At 38.2% G+C, this 17023-nt stretch overlaps 1 protein-coding gene across 2 annotated transcripts; it reads right to left on the bottom strand.

Moving 5' to 3' along the window:
- Positions 1-311: 311 nt before the first annotated feature.
- On the bottom strand, positions 312-16656 carry tlr18 (toll-like receptor 18). 2 transcript variants are annotated; one of them, XM_047599821.1, is made up of 4 exons: positions 16480-16656; positions 8108-9103; positions 2821-4003; positions 312-2246 (listed from the first exon to the last, which is right to left on the bottom strand). In XM_047599821.1, the coding sequence occupies exons 2-4, from the start codon at positions 9091-9093 to the stop codon at positions 1794-1796; spliced, it is 2622 nt and encodes an 873-aa protein (XP_047455777.1). In that variant the 5' UTR covers positions 9094-9103; positions 16480-16656; the 3' UTR covers positions 312-1793. The 2 variants fall into 2 exon arrangements, with proteins under 2 accessions (XP_047455777.1, XP_047455778.1); XM_047599822.1 differs by lacking the exon at positions 16480-16656 and adding an exon at positions 10750-10821.
- Between the last annotated feature and the right edge of the window lie 367 nt (positions 16657-17023).

The raw sequence follows: 17023 nt of genomic DNA, 5'->3' as shown, positions 1-17023 counted from the left end.
TGATTTGCATTCATATCTTCAGGTAGGCTGTAATGTGAAGGCTTGACGGATATTTGCATGTTTCAGTTAAACATTTAACTGACAGCAAATGTACATTTGATATCCAACAGTGCTGCAAGAAAGTCTTGTGGCAGGTGAGATTATTTATGTTCCACACACTCTTCAGTGTTTTGTGTGTTCACTGCAAAACATGTTATGTTCATAATGAAAATCCCATTAATAGGATCAAACCATTTTGATTAAAATACATATTTTTGTGGGATTACATTGAAACAATGTAAAATTTAATATTTAGGCAAAATTAAATCATCTCAGACCAGACACATTTATTTTTATTTATTTGTTTTAAAAAGAACCTTTCATGTGAGAAACTCAATCATCCAATGAGTTGTTGACAGTGAAGACGTTTTTGATCAATTGTGACTAAAGCAGTTTCATTCAAGTACACAACGATACTGTAGTAAGAATGATGAATTATTGTTTGCCTTATATGAAGGAAAAAAAACATTTGTTACATATTACAGTTGACATATTCAGTGGCAATATTAATCATGAATGTAAATACTTTTTACACACACAAAAAAACACATTTCAAACACAAATCAGAGGGAACAGGTCTTCACATCTAGCAGTGATTTTCAAGTTTTAAACATTTCTTTTTATGTACTGTTTACAAGATAAAGAACTAGAAGAAGGATTTACATGGAGCCAAATATTACAGTTAAAATCAGTTTAGAAACCCAGATCAAATGAAAATGCTCCATATAAATACCTCAATCGGAATAAACAGGCCCAAATGGAATGAAATTCCATTTGGTTTCATATAGGTAGAATATTATTTTTCCAAAACCAATTGAAAGTCATGTAAATGCATTCTGATTGAAGATTTCATTGATTGAAGGTGCCATAGACCAGTTGAGAAAATGTCACTCGAACGTCACTGCGCATTTACATAAATACAGAGTATTCTCAGACAGAATGGAGCCTGACTTCATTCTGATTCACTGAAAATAGTCTCCATGTAAACCCATCTAGTCAGTGCAGTGTGGCGTGTTTCCTGCCCCCTAGTGGTCACATATGTCTCCATGCAAATCCCATGTATAATTTTTCACAAACTTGTGAGATGGGTTATGTGCTCATGTCAAAAGGGGTTTATGGAAAAAAGAAAATAAGAAAAACATAGGAAATTCTGTTATTGGCCTATTGTAAGCACTGACTTATAAGTATAAGCATCACAGTCACAGATAATTAAAGATTTGGCTGCAGTCAACTTGGTGACTGCCTGGCCATGTAAGCTTGTTAAGGGCACATACAAAAACAAATTGCTGGAGCAATCTAACATTTGTTAACCCTTGCTTTGCTCCTATATAGCCAGTGTGGCCTTTGACTCGGTCATGGAACATTCATGATCCTATCTGAGGACCAAGAGAATAACAGAGTGTTGTCCTTCCACAGTAGCACCTGTCATCACATCTTTTAGGGACCTTGCTTGTTATCCAGAGTGCGACATGGGAGATCTCATTTGAGCCAGCCTTTCAGCGCCTGTCAGTTGGGCACCCGGCCTGAAACACTCAGGGAGAAAGTGGAGCAGAGGGCATCAGCTCAGCCCTTGAGGATACCATAACAAAATGCCATGGGTAGGGAGGGATTGTGTTGTTCCCTTTCATCATAATGAGATGTTGGTTTTTGCTCTGAGGTTGGCAAAACACTCCTGCAAAAATTTTAAGTTACTGTAAGACAGACCTTCACTGAGACAACACTGGAGGAATGTACTGTTGTTTTTGGTCTTTTGGTCAAGATACCACCACAGGTATTTGTCTTTGATTGAGCAGATCATCATCATTCCCAATAATATCATTTTTGGCCTCGGTTTCATTGTTCACATTGGGTTTATTTAAATCTGGTATCCCATTTTCTATCAAAGAAACTCCACCCACTGATGAGGTTCTGCTCTTAACACTTTGCCGTCCCTCCTGGATTATTGTTGGCTTGCCTAGAACACTCCTCAGCTGCGACCAGAAAAATGCTTGCTGGTTAACCTGCTGTGGCCACTCCAGGTACGTCTTGGTACTTAGCATCTTCTTAAGCTTGCAGTACTTGCTGGGTAAAGAGTTTGGATCAATGGGCTCCTTCACCACTAGAATGACATCACTGAAGGTCTTACCCATTGCTCTTTGCTGAGCAAAGTACAGCTCATAGTTGCACCACTCGCTGTTAACAAAGTGCCGGGAGAGGACAAATATTACCTAAGAAAGATGACAGAAAAGAAAAGACATTAAATGTTTTAGTACCAGTGTAATATAAATATTTATTCGAGAAAAAGATGAGCAGGGGTAATGCTACTTAGAGAAGCTGTTGAAAACCTATTTAAAAGCATAGATATTAGTCAATGAAATTCTACTGGTGCTAATGTAAACTATTGTGTTAATGATAGGATATTGTGCCTCTAAAGAGAATTCACACCTTTGGGTGGAACACTTATGGAATCATTGTCAATATAACTTAAAAGTATTAACCAAAAAATTGTTTATTCTCATAGTGAAAATGGATATTTGCAAAGCAATATCAGTTAATAAAAAATAATAAAACAAGTGATCGCATTAATACTGATCAGCTGGTTTAGTTGGTCATGTTTCTGTAGCCAGTCACTTGACACATCAGCTGACTGAAAAAAAAAAGGTGTTCAAAAAAAAAAACTACCTCCTAGGTTTTGCACAGTTTTCCACAAAACTTATTTGATAAAAAGTACTGTTATGTGTATTTAGATAGTGTAACTGTATCTATAACTAATGCTTCAACTACAAAACATAATTTCGGTACCTTTCGACTGCTTTCAATGTTCTCTATGATGTTATCGATGATCCACCTTCCGGGCATGAAATCCCTCTCGTGAATACACAGACGATAGGGATTCCGGTTGTCCTCCAAACAGGGCAAGAGTTGGTCCCTCACCCAGTCAGCATCTGAGTGGCTATAGGATATGAAGGCATGATAGGTGAAAGTCTCTATCTCTCCTGCTGCTTTTTCCTTGTGAGCTCTGTATTTGGCCCTTATGATCTGATATGTGGCCTTGGTGTACCATGGGAGGTCAAAAATATAGCAAATCAGCATTAATATTAAGATCACCACTGCAGTGGTTGCAACACAGATGATGATAACTAGCCTGATGTCACACGCTACTTGACCTGGAAGGTATTTTGATATCACTGTGTTGAGCAAGGCCTCTGGGTGGTAACACTTGTAGTTCAAAGGCCAGTCTGTAAGATTGACCTTTCCTTTTGACATTGTGTCCTGGACAAAAGCATGAAGCTCACAAGTGCAATGGTAAGGATTGTTTCCTGCCCTGAGTTGAGACAATCGAGGCATGTCTTGAAAGGATTCTTTACTTATGAGGCCAAAAGAATTCCCATCCAAAGCTAAGGACTGCAGCGATGGGCTTTCCCACTTAGAAGGGATGAACTTAATTTTATTCCCACTCAGTAGGAGATATTTGAGGTTGGTGGCTTTCTTGAAGTACGTCATGTCCAGTTGGTCCAGGCCACAGTAAGACAGATCCAAGTAGTCCACTGTAGTAGGGAGACAATTGAGGGCTTCACTTTCAAACTGATTGTGGTGAGCGATAAGACGAATGATATTTTGCTGCCAAACGCAGTCTCTGCTTTCTTTAGCTGATCCCAGTTTATTGTAGCTGAAATCCAACACGCGCAGCTTCTGGAACTCCCTTGTTAGACTGGACAAGTCTTTTAAGCTTGTTAACTCATTGGTGCTTATGTTGAAAGTGTGAAGGTTTTGCATGGTGCCTTTGTAATCACATCGTTGGTTGAAGATAAACTCATTGTTTAGTCGATTATTGCCCACATGCAGAAGCTCCACACCTTCCATCTCCACCCAGGCATCACAAGGTACGGAGTTAAAATAGACATATTGTATAGACAAGTGCTTAATTTTGTTGAACCAGGTGAAACGCCAGTCAAATCGCAGCACATCTGGATTGCTGATATACCTACAAAAAATGGAGATCTTTAGTGTCACATGTATGCAAATGAAATGCTAATACACTACGTTCCTCAACAATCTTTTCAACGCTTTACAGATCAAGGAACCATATTTGGTAACTACCGCACACATTTCAAATTGTATCCTGGTGCCTCTCAGTGAGGTTTACGGTGGCCGACAAGGGCCTAGTGGAAGGCAATGAAACAAGAATGTCTCAGTTCGAGAAAAAAGCTTTGAATGTACGGAAATGATGCAAAATCACAAACTCTAAATGAGGTATAAAAAAGAGGAACATGGTGCAAACGAAAAATCGTGCTGCAAAAAACAACATGCATCATAATAAAATGCGCTGCAGATAGAGAAATGATGCAAACCATGAGACGGTCTGCAAACTAGCTGGAAACAGGTGGAACTGATGCCGTTATTAAAATGCGTCAGGAAACAGACTCACTTCTGTGGTGGAAAATGAATGAGCCAATATTTCCCTCTCTGTGCAGTTTTTAATATTTGTTATTACATTGTTGCTTTTGTTTACTTATTTGCTCAACTAACTACTATTACTGACTTCATTTTCCATTGTTGTTGTGTTGTTGACATTGTTATATTTTATATTTTTGTATCTTATGCAATTTTGTCAATAATTCAATTCAATTCAATTCAGTTTTATTTATATAGCGCCATAACAATACAAATCGTCTCAAGACGCTTCACAAAACCAGCCTGCAACCTCCAGAGCAAGCCTGAAAAACTCCCTTTTAACAGAAAGAAACCTTGAGCAGAACCCAGCTCATATGGAGGGACTCATCTGCCGAAGGCTAGCTGGGTAGAGACAGAGAAGATAGAAAGAAAAGAAGAGCAGGAGAAACAAGATAAACAAACTTATCTCATAGATACATACATCAAGCGGAAGGAAACATGTAGGGTCTAGTAATATAACACATAGCTGATGATCTGTGACAGTTTGAGTATAACAGGAATCATGGGCAGTTTGGTGAATTGTTCATCTAGGTAGCAGTGGACAACTAGAGGAGGCCATGAAGACTGGGGCAGATGCAATTTATGGAGCTCCACAGGTCTGATACACAGCACTCAAGACCATGAAGACTGGGCTGGTTAATGATGCAAACCATTGTGAGTTACATTATTTAAAAAACCACGTACTTCAACAGATCGCTGAAGATCCGCTGGGTTCTGAAGGGCTAAAAAAGGTTAGAACAAGGCGCTCATGAATACTGGTAAATTCAAGTAATTCAGATACACACAATATCAGCCTGTCCTCTATTTTACCTTTCGTGCTGGGCTGCACACACGCTCTCAGCTGACGGTTAAAACAATTGTATGTCATAAAAGGTGAATTATTTAAATTTTGTACTGTTAAGTTGTTTTATACTGTAATTAGTTAAGAAAAATGGTTTATTTGCCTAAATATTTGTCCTGTATTTTATCATAATCATAATCAACTAATTAAGGGCAAAATTACACCTGATCAAAATTACGTTTCAAGAAAAGTATCGGTATCTGTATCGGCGATATTAGCGTAGTATTTACTTGGATTGATATCAAAATTCCCACTAAAACCACCCACTGAACTCCCACTGAACCAATGTGCGTGAAAATACAGCGAAATGTTCATGGTTTGCAGATCATTTCATGGTTTGCATCGTTTCTCAATTTGCAGCGCGTTTCATGATGATGCATCAGTCTTTGTTTTTTGCAGCACATTTTTCATTTGCACCACGTTCCTCTTTTTGTACCTCATTTAGAGTTTGGGATTTTGCATCGTTTCTGTATTTGAAGCTGTTTTCTTGAACTGAGATGTGTTGGGTTATTGCTGTCCATTTGGCTCTTGTTGGCCGCCATAGCATAATTGCTTTATTAGCTACCACAAAGAAGTAGCTCAATGTTGTCGAATGTGATAATATGTACATATGTATGTGTATTGCCAAACGTATTTGCTCACCCATCCAAATAATTAAATTCAGGTTCTCCAATCACTTCCATGGCCACAGGTGTATAAAATCAAGGAGCTAGGCATTCGGACTGCTTCTATCAACATTTGTGGAAGAATGGGTCGCTCTCAGCATAGGATGCCACCCGTGTAACAAATCCAGTCTACTAAATATTCCAAAGCTTACTGTCAGTGGTATGATAGTGTTATAATAGAAGTGATTAGGAATGACAGCAATGCAGTTATGAAGTGACAGCCCACAGATAATAACAAAGTGGGGTCATGGGATGCTGAGGCGCATAGTGCACAGAGGTCACCAACTTTCTGCAGAGTCAGTCAAACTTCATATGTGACCTTCAGATTAGCTCAAGAACAGTGCATAGAGAGCTCCATGGAATGGGTTTCCAAGGCTGAGCAGCTGCATCCAAGCCACACATCATCACGTGCAATGCAAAGCATTGAGCCAGTGACACGCTGCCACTGGACTAGAGCAGTGAAGCATCATTCTCTGGAGTGACCAACCACAATCCTTCATCTGGCAACGGACAAATGTGTGTATGGATGAATCTGGGTTTGGCATTTGCCATAAAGACATGGATTAGTGTATTTGGTGTTGAAGATATTGACTGGCCTGTACACATTCCTGAACACCTTTAGGATGAATTAGATGAAGACTGAAAGCCAGGCCTTCTTATCCAACATCCGTTTCTGACCTCACAAATAAGGCTTCTGGAAGTATGGTCAAAAATTCCCATAAACACATGTGGAAAGCCTTCCCAGTTGAGTTAAAGCTGTTAAAGCAGCAAAGGGTGGGCCAATGTCATATTAAACCCTATGGGTTAAGAAAGGGATGTCACTGATTGAGAGAATACTTTCTGCAATATAGTGTATGTTGACAAGTAAATAATTCATCACTTCCGTTCAAATGGTTTAAATACATTGTTTATATTTTTTTAGAACTTAAGGCCAAGGAACCATATATGGTAACTTAACTGACCCTAATTAATTAGAGGCTTTGTAATTAATTAATCAAAATTAGTCACATTTTTAATCATATATAAATATTTGACCTGAGAACAGTGAGAAGCATTTTTTTTTCACATGGATTTTGGTATCTACCATTGAGTAATGATTAAATACATAAGTTTAAGCAACAAAACATTGTTTACTTTTTTTCCAAGGTGGTACTTAACCAAGACCAACAGACTAGGGATGCATATCACAGTAGCATAAACTGATTTTGAACTCAGCTTGATGTAAACATTAATAAAATTCAGTAACCAATCACACAGGCAGCTCCATGTTGTCCCTGTGTGATGTTCTTGGACAGGCCAGGACAGTCTGAAGACAGAGAGCTCTGTGACAGTGACAGGTCTGTACCTATGTCTGACCACATGTCAGCTGTTCAGCTGCAGCAGAGGAAACTCCGCCACTGCAACGAGCGCTGTTTTTTTTTCTTTTTTCTTTTTTAAATGAAGCTCCGGTAGCGAGCGGCTAGAATACGGGAGTGTTTATCAAGGCTTGGTTGGTTTGAGTTGTGTTCGGGCTACACTGAAACTCCTCAGGCAGTGGTCAGTGTCGGCGGCTATTTTTGTGCGGTTCGCCTGAAACTCGTCGAGTGAGAAACGTTCCGCGGCACAAAAATAAGTGCGATTAAAATGCGTTAATTTTTTTTTAACTCGTTATTTTTTGTGTAGATAATTAATCTTAATTAACGCGTTAAAGTCCCAGCTCTAATGAAAGTGAAACATTTTGAAAAATGTCACAAAAAAATGCCCTACAATAACACTCAAGGGTTGAGATTTAGAATTTCCATGTATTTTATTGAGTGCCATATAAAGACTTTTACACTATACAATATGGTCAGCATGCCAGCATGTAGTGATTATAGTGCTTCTTGTCTTTATAAACCGACTAATTATTTCTAACCACATGCCAAAACTGAATTGAATTGAATGTCATTTCCTATGCCAACATTGAATTCTGTTACCACCAAATCACTCTTCATTCCAGGAGACTAAATACTTACAAAAACGTTAATTTATAATATGCAACAGCAATGATTAATACTGTAATTGGCATTGTAAAACAACTTTACTACAAAAAAGTGCCCCATTTCACACTAATTGCTTATTTTACACTTGTAAATGAAATGATACTCACCAAAGGTCCAGGTTATCCAATGCCAAGTCTGTGATGCTGGAACCTGCTCCGCTATCAACAAATGTTGGTGAACGGGCAAAGTCAATATACTGGAGTCTCAACTTTTTGATTGGGGCCACTTGTAAGTTCATTAAAGCCATCCTCAGTAGATTCTCATTGAATTTACCTCTGTGAAAGATGAGCTGATTTGCTGTGATGTATTTTAAACCTTGGAAAATATCAACCTCACCCATGAAGTACATGAATTCAAAGAGGTTGCGGAACTGAATGTCTGTAAAAGTCTTGTTGGCTAGGTCATGTAGAATGTGGAAGAGAGCATTTGGCCGTTGATCTATGGCCATATCAAAGCCCATCTGACTTGTCTGAATAACTTTTAGACTTCCAGGCTCATAGTAACTTAGATTAGAGGAACACTTGATAGCAAAAACTTGTAACCTGATATTTTTCAGGGGTTGAAAATCTGCTTTCTTCAGACCCATCACCAAAGGTCCGCCCATTGATAGAACCCGCAGTTGGGTAAAACTGGAGAAGCTATCAGCCAAAGTGGCGTGCCTATAAAGGTTATTGGACATGTAGAGAATTTTTAGATTCAAGAGAGGTGTCAGAGCTGTGGCAGGAATATCCTGCAGGGAGTTATTGAAGATGTCAAGATGCTCCAGTAGCTTGTTGTTTTTAAATGCATCGTTATCAATGTGTGAAATGTTATTGTATCTCAGAAGAAGGATGCGAAGTCGAGGTAGATGAAGGAAGTCATCTGATTGGACAGCTTCAAGCTTATTGTAAGAGAGATCAATTTCTTCCAGTGTGGATGGCAGTTGTCTCCATGGAACACTGCTGAACTGTCTTCCCAGACAGTCTGCCAACCGGCCAGACTTGTGAATTTGACAGGGTCCTTCATCAGTGTTAGTGGTGGCGGGTGAAGGTGTAGTCGGGGATGTGAGAGCTCCAAACAGGAGAGCACTGAAATGAATCAATCTCCAAATCATTGTGAGAGATCTGAAAAGAAACAAGAGTGGGAAACATTACCTTTGAACATTCACCTTTGAAGTGCATGTATGAATTATAATACTCTGAAAGGCACAAATAACGTGTTTTTTTTTTTGTTGTTTTTTTTTTTTACAAATACCTATTTTGAACAAATACTTTTAAAATTACATGTAAAACAAGACCAACATCCTATCAAAATGCTTTTCCTCATGTCTGTGAAGGTTCTCAGTCATCCAGGTTATGGTAATCCAAAAAAGCGTTGAATAAGGTCAGCTGGACTTGTAGAATTTCTTGAAGACGTTTTGCACTCATCCGAGTAGCTTCTTCTGTTCTGATAAACTAGTGGGAAATTGAGGTTTAAATAGGAAAACTCTGTGTGAAGGTTCTCAGTCATCCAGGTCATGGTAATCCAAAACTGTGAAAGAGTTTTCCTATTCTACAAGTCCAGCTGATCTTATTCAACGCTTTTTTGGAGCTTTTACTCATGTTACTGCAGTGAATATTAGTGCACCTTCTGGATTGAGTGACATTCAGGAGTCAGGGTGAAAAGTCTCGACTCCGTAACAGAGGAGGCTCTGACTGGACGAAACAGGAATTAACTGTATCACTAGTTTTGTTGAACAGATCTTTTTTTTTCTTAACTGGGTTGCAGAGGCACCATGTAACTTTCGGGAAGCAGAGTTTGACCAGGAGTTTATTCCGTCATGTTACATTAGTATTGAGATGTCTGCAGTCAGGTTTTCTCATGTTAGCATTCGTCTGTTAGCTCAACTGTGACTATGAGACTATCGTCTGCTGGTCATGGCAAATGGCACTTTACAGTCACTGACACATCTTCCCATTCACTCACACAAGCACACACACATTCACACACCAGTGCCACACAATGGGAGCAACTGGAGGTTCAGTGTTTTGCTCAAGGACACTTTGGCATGTGGCACATTGCAAGGATCGAACCGCTAACCGCTCTACCTACTGAGTCACAGTCACTACTATTGTCACCCACAAGCACCAAACCATCTTCACAGTCATGTTCTGCTCCTTCAAATCACTCTAAAGCACCTAGATTAGCTGCATTTAAAGCAAAACATCAGCCAATATTGAATATACATCCATAATTATAATGGCCACTTTAAGAATACTTATTTTTACACTTGGATACCCTAAATTAGAAGTGTAACTGAAAAAAAAAATTACAACTATTTTGAATTTTATTCAAATACAAATACTTTTTCCCCTTTTTCTCCAATACATATTAAAATACTGTACATTTTATGACACTAGATACCAGTACATTGCGCATTACACACACACGACGGAAGAGGATGTTACTTTTAAAATTGCATCATCTGCACTGCACAAAAACAAATTGTGACACAAAGCTGTAACTTCTCAGAAATACACCTTTTTCCTGAAAACATAAACTTAAGTTAGACAAAAGAATCTGAAAGAGGTATAAAGAGGTATAAAATGTCATGACAAAGGAATGTCATGACAGAAGAAAGAATCTAATCTGTATCTGTACCTTTTCAATGTCACCAGACACATCGATGTCATTAATTTCACAATATTAAGCTCCAAAAAAGACACTTGTTCATTTAAGGCACACATTTTCATTAGTTGCTCAGTGTGCATCAACCCTGCACTACACTTACCCTCTTAAGGCAAGTCTCCCTCTTGAGGCTGTAAAGGCAGACTAACTGCAGCTCCCCTCTCTTCAAGGATTGACACAGTTTTGACTCTCACGTGCAGGAAGCTTTATAACATCCGTTAAACAAACAGCATCAGTCTTATCTATTCCGGAGGGGGGTATGACTTGAATAAATATTTCTGTACGGATATGGATAGTGCAGAAAAACATTGTTCCCCTATTTATATTAGGTTATTATAGGTCATTAAACTGGACTAGTCTCTTAATCTGTGAAAGTTAGTTAGTTTGGGATTTCAGACAAAATGGTCAATAATCTCTGCTGCAACTAGTTGATTAATCCTAATCTTATCAAGATAAAATAATATGGATTTAAATTCCCTGTAGTTGCACACATCACAATGTTTCATAGTAATTTCTCATTTACAAGCAACTTAATTTCTGAACTTATTTGTTTTGGTTTCTTTCTATATATGGATTACTTGGGTTGTTACCAACACCTGGTGAAAATTTCATGTCAATAGCACCTTTAGAAATGTGTTTACTATGAAAATTGTGATGTGTTCAATACTTATTTTACCCGCTATATATGGTGAAAATCATCGTATTATTGTTTCAAAGCATGTTATGTTCCGTAATAATTATTTTTTTTATGCTTTTTCTTAAGATAAATACAAATTGGCGCATAAGAGATTGTATGTCACACTGTCATCAGCTTACTTCTTCATCTCGTAAATATTTCTCACAGAGCGTAAACAAAAGAAGCTCTTTGAGGAAACCAGGAACACTCCTTGGCTATCTGACCTTGTCCACAATGGACAGCTGGTCCTGGAAATTGACAGCAGATTAGATGAACATCAATAATATTGACTTAGTAGAATTCTTCACAAAAAAGGGTGGTATTGCAAAGTGAAGCTGTAGTAATATCACCTGGAAATAACACTGAAGCGCTGTTTCTGCGCTGTTTGTCTGAAGCGTATAGGAGCAAATCCACGTCTAGTCCGTGAGCCAGGTCAAAATACTTCAGAGCTCCAAATACTGGCCATACATATAATGTAGTGGTATGCTATCTGAAAAAGTTACTTTCAAACCAGGTTAGCTGAATTCAGCTGAGTTTCGGTTCACATGGTTAATAATTAAATATTAAATATGCATGCAGGTCTCACCAGTTTATTTTTGTTGTCACCTAACCTCAGATAAGAACAACACAGTTACCAGTTATTCCGTTGCAACGTAGGGTTGTTGTCTGACCTGAACCAAGTTTTTGTGCTATCTTATCACTGACTAATTCTGTTGTGATTTGATCCAACTTCAGTGACCAGGCCTAGTGCAATCAAGCAAGCCCCTTTGAGTGTTTCTCTCATTGCATTTGACCACCTTGTGAAGAAATGTTTTGTGTTTGTGAGGCTTGTATTGTTGTCTCTTAGACATCTAAATCATCACATGAGTTACTGTAAAAGCACAGAAACTTTATTAGCAACAAAACTCAACTTTCTCTCTGAATGATGGACATTTAACAAAGTTTAACAGAAAGTCTAAGTGGTGGTGGTGGTGTTTTTAAAGTTTATTTTTAAAGTTTATGACCCTCAACTGGTTTTAAATTAACCTGGGTGGCTCAAGTTTCTGTGGCAGGATCTGTTGTAGAGATTTTTGTAGTTGACTTATAAGTGCACCTCTCACACATGGAAAAACCTTCCAGTTCTGTGGTGTTCAGCCTTATCTGTGAAAGGAATGTGCACAAATATGTTGGCACTACAGCCTGTCCTCTGTTCGATCCAATTTTCTTCTGCTTCAATCGTTATGTGTCGCAATCATAGCTGTGTCAACAGATTCAGATGCACGTGTTTAAATATCAAAACACCTAGACACAATACCATAATCTCTCATTGTGTATATATACAAAACATGGTCCTTTTCTGAGTCAGTGTTTTTCAAACACATGCTGGCTCACTGCCAGGTTCATATATGCATTGAAAATACGACCAGGGAACCCCCTGACAGCATGATAGGAAGGAAAATATATGTTTTCTATGCATCCTGGAAATAGCCTTCACAAATCCTGCTTTGTTTACATCTATAGAATTACACTGCCTGGCAATAATGACACTGTTCATCTTTGAACCGAAATGAAGGATGTGCTTAAGTCATGTTGCAAGATGGAGTAAACAATAGACAATATTACTGGATATAGAGTATTTCAGTATATGAGTTTGGTGCGTCCTTCCAGGGTAAACAGTGTGGCATCACTCAGTAAAAAGGCTCTTCAATGTTGTACTTTTAAGTTGCAGAGAAAGTATTTTTATATTAACCAAAGATATGTGACAAAATCCTCTTTACCCTCTCAACCATAATCATTAGCAAGGCAAAAACCTGGGTCAAACTGAAAAAACAGTTCATGTCTGGAATGGTTTAAATGTAAATCCCTCAGTAGCAGAAAGGGATGCTGCTTGAAGCAGGACTTCTACTGTATGTGCCCTTGGCAGATCGTGTTGTTTAGTTTGTCTTCATTAATATGAATGAAACAGGACAAAATAATGTAAATACAGTAGTTGAACAGAATCACAAGCCACATGTTACAAGATGGTCAGCTAACTAACACCTCTCTCTAAAAAACTGAAGAAGATAAATAAATAAGCCTGATTTACAGACTTCTTTTTGGACTACATTAGTTTTTTATACCATTCCATCATCTTCGTTCAGTCTTTTCACTAAAGATGGCCAGTCAATATTTGACCAATAATCCCACACATTTTTCCTTTAAAATCTGCATCGACAAACCTTGAGCTAAAAGGGTCAAAACAGCAACGATAGTAATACAAAAATATTGAATTAATGTTTTTTTCAAGTGTTAAAGGTATTAGGTGATGCATTGGAGTAGGTGAAGTGATACTTCATTGCTAGCAATACACAGTATGTGGCCCATAGCAACTCAAGACTTCTGTACACTAGGCTTCCCAGTGTGAGACCTGTGCATAATTACCAACCTGGCTGTGGAATAAATGGTTTCTATCGCTGATTAAACTGTGGTATCTCTCAGATATGTCATGAATAGCGTCATCCAGCAAGCCCAGAGCTCAATTACTGCATCTGATATTTACTCAGCAATCAATAGGTTTCTGGCAAACAGTTCTTTCATTGACATGTGTTAGCAGCCCACTGCCCCCGTACGGCAAATTAATCTGGCAGCAGACCTGTTTCACCAGCCAGTGTTTTGTACTCCTGGTTAATGAGGCTCCGTGCTTACATGCTGTGCACAAACACAGCTGCACTTGTGCTCGAGCTGTAAACATCCTACTTCCAGGTCAATATGTTCTTCAAACCCAGCATCAGATGTTGAAGTACACTTTATGTGCTGATGTTTGTATATGTTTTGTACAGGACTATGGCCTTAAATAGACAACAAATGCTAAATATATTCAGTTGCAATTAATTACTCATATTTTTGTTTTTTTCTTCTCTGAGAGAAGCGAAGTGTGTGAATGTGTGTGTGCTTGTGTGTCTCTGACTGTAAAAGCGCTTTTTGTACCTTTGAGTAGGTAGAAAAGCGCAAAATAAGATCAAGACCATTAACCATTTAGCTGTCCTGGGGAAGGAAGGAAATTCTACAAGTCCAGTTGCCTTTCTTCCTTGTGGACTACCATGACCTTGATGTCTGAGAACCATCACAGACTGTTTGTTTCAAATATTTCAACAGAAGTTTGCAAAGCATGTAGCATGTATAGTTTAGAGAATGAATGGATAGAGAAGATTATGGTGGTCTGTCTTACTCCAAAAAACATAAAAGTCTACTTCATAAATGATCATTGCTCAGGAAAGAACAATGTGTACTGTGTCAGTGTGATCTGACCCCCTTACATGCCATTGTCTTGTGCTCTGTGCTATATTGGTGGAATGAGTAACAAAATAATGAATAACTGGAGTCAGTGGCCTAATTCTTAATATCAAACTAATAACGAACTTGACAAAGGCACCAGTTTTTTCTTTTTTATGATGCAGCTGTTATTGACCGTGGTCCAGAAAATCACTGATATAAACTGTAATGGGAGTCTGGGTGTGGAGCCATACAACCATCACCACCCGTGCTTATAGCACTGCAGCATCAGTTTACAACCGTAAATCCAATGCATGAGAGTATGGGTATTGTCAGCAGTGCCCCACAGATTGGCACAAATGTCTCTAACAGCACAAGATGAAAAGGGAAAGCTTGTTTTTAACACTTATCTTAAAAATTAACTGACACTGGACCAGTGAAAAAGGGTTTTAATAGATTTAAGGAGCCACAACAGCAACATGGATCTAGAGATACAGTATAAAAACAAATCCCCAAGAAACCAGAGTACTGTGGACCAAAGCTTGAGGTGCTCTCAATAAAACCCAGCTTGTAATCTTCTAAAAAGGGCTGAGCCTCTCAGAATTGTAGGTGACACTGCCCGCAGGAAATAGGTGTTTAAAAGCATACAGTAAACTTTATGTTAGTCTTCTCAAAACCTTCAAAAACTCCTATAAAAAATGGCAATGATCTGATCCTTCTACCAAGTACTACTGCAGGAAAAACCTGAAATAGCTCCAGTCTCATGGGACCATATTCAATCTAATGCTGAGTATGGCTATTTTGGGATTTAAATAAAGAGAAGTTCTTCAACAACCATGCATCAAGCTTCAGCTTCAGAGACAAAACTGAAAGTTCCACACTGTACACAGTAGCAGCTTGGTAAGCAAAACAGAGCTTTACATAATAATGTAATTACATAATAAACATAATAGTACAAGGTAAATTTAGCTAAGCTGGAAGTAAGTGAATAACATATTGGACAAAATGTACCATTAGAAAAAAAAAAAAAAAAATTATCTTAACGCCTGTATTAAATGAGGTAGCAGTACATCTGGTATTTGTCACAATATGTTAGTATCTGTGTTAGATCGACAGCTGATTAGCAGACAAACCATCCACCTCTCCTTAGAGGTATATATAGCTAACAACAGTGTAAAATAGCCCTAGCCTAAATCTGACAAAATAGTGTGTCTCAAGAATGTGTGGTAGTTTGTTCCCTTAAGCAGCAGAATGCAAATGGGCAGAGGAAGTGAAAGAGGCAGCTTTACCATCACTGAGGTTTTACTTAAGCAATTCTGACTTTTATCCCCCAGTTAACTTGAAGTAGCTGCCCAGTTTCCACTGGGCATTAGTAAGTTGAGTAGTCAGGGTTAACTTGATCTATTCAAGCTAATTCTGAATGAATATGGAATTACTGATCAACAACATATTAATACCATGCTTCAAAACATCTGGGGAAACTGTTTTATTAACTGTCTTATTTTGGCAGGAATATTCATGTGTCATGTGTGGACTCACTCAGCAAAGTAGACAGACTTAGCATGAATTTGATCTGTGGCTTCAGTGACACGTTTTAAGAAATATTCATATATATAATACTAATAACTGAAATGGGTTTTAAGATATACTGATTACTTAGGGCAATTACCTCATCTTGACTGATGAATTAGGCTTTAATATCTGTGTTTAGGCACTGAGGGTGCTGTAACATAACCATATGATAATATCTCATATGTTAATAATACACTCATTTACTCACAACCTGATTGACATATTTGTAATTAAAGAGTGCCATCTGTGTCACAATCCACTTAAGATTGTTTTGAATACAACAGATTTGATTTAAGTAAAGCTAAAGTAGAATTCTTCTGTATGTTAAGAAGAAGAAAAATATCTTAAACTTACCTTGAGAGGGGCAGTCAGACTCAACTCGTCTCTCAGTTGGTATTTTCAAAACACATTTTAACCTGTGCTCTGTGCCAGACGCTGAGAAGGAGTGACTCAATGCTGGATAAGTTAGCCTGTGGCAATTCTGTCAGCTCAGATCATTTCTACATCGCTTTTCCTCCCTCTGTGTCTCCCTCTGTGTCTCCCTTCTGTCTGAGTGTGTCTGTGTGTGAGTGTGTTGCTCAGGAATGTGGAAGATATCATGGAAAGCATTTTCTCCTCCCTAAATCAGACATTTCTGCCTTGAGTAATAAAACAGTTTGATAAAACACAAGACCATTAGTTTTTGGTACTGTGGTTCAAAAAATACAAAATGCTACAAAAAAAAGTCCAACAAGTAGATTAATCATGGTTTTTGAACAGAATTGATGACAACAAATTTTCAGGCATTCCACATTAAAACCCAAAGACTCCAGCAGATTTATGAAGAGTTCGAGTGAACAGTTTCCACTTACATCTGCAGGTCATCAGGACAGTGGTCATGCCTTCTGTAAAAAAAAAA

Source organism: Mugil cephalus, chromosome 11 (genome assembly GCF_022458985.1).
Source record: "Mugil cephalus isolate CIBA_MC_2020 chromosome 11, CIBA_Mcephalus_1.1, whole genome shotgun sequence".
NCBI lineage: Eukaryota > Metazoa > Chordata > Actinopteri > Mugiliformes > Mugilidae > Mugil > Mugil cephalus.
This window is presented reverse-complemented; position numbering and strand designations above follow the sequence as displayed.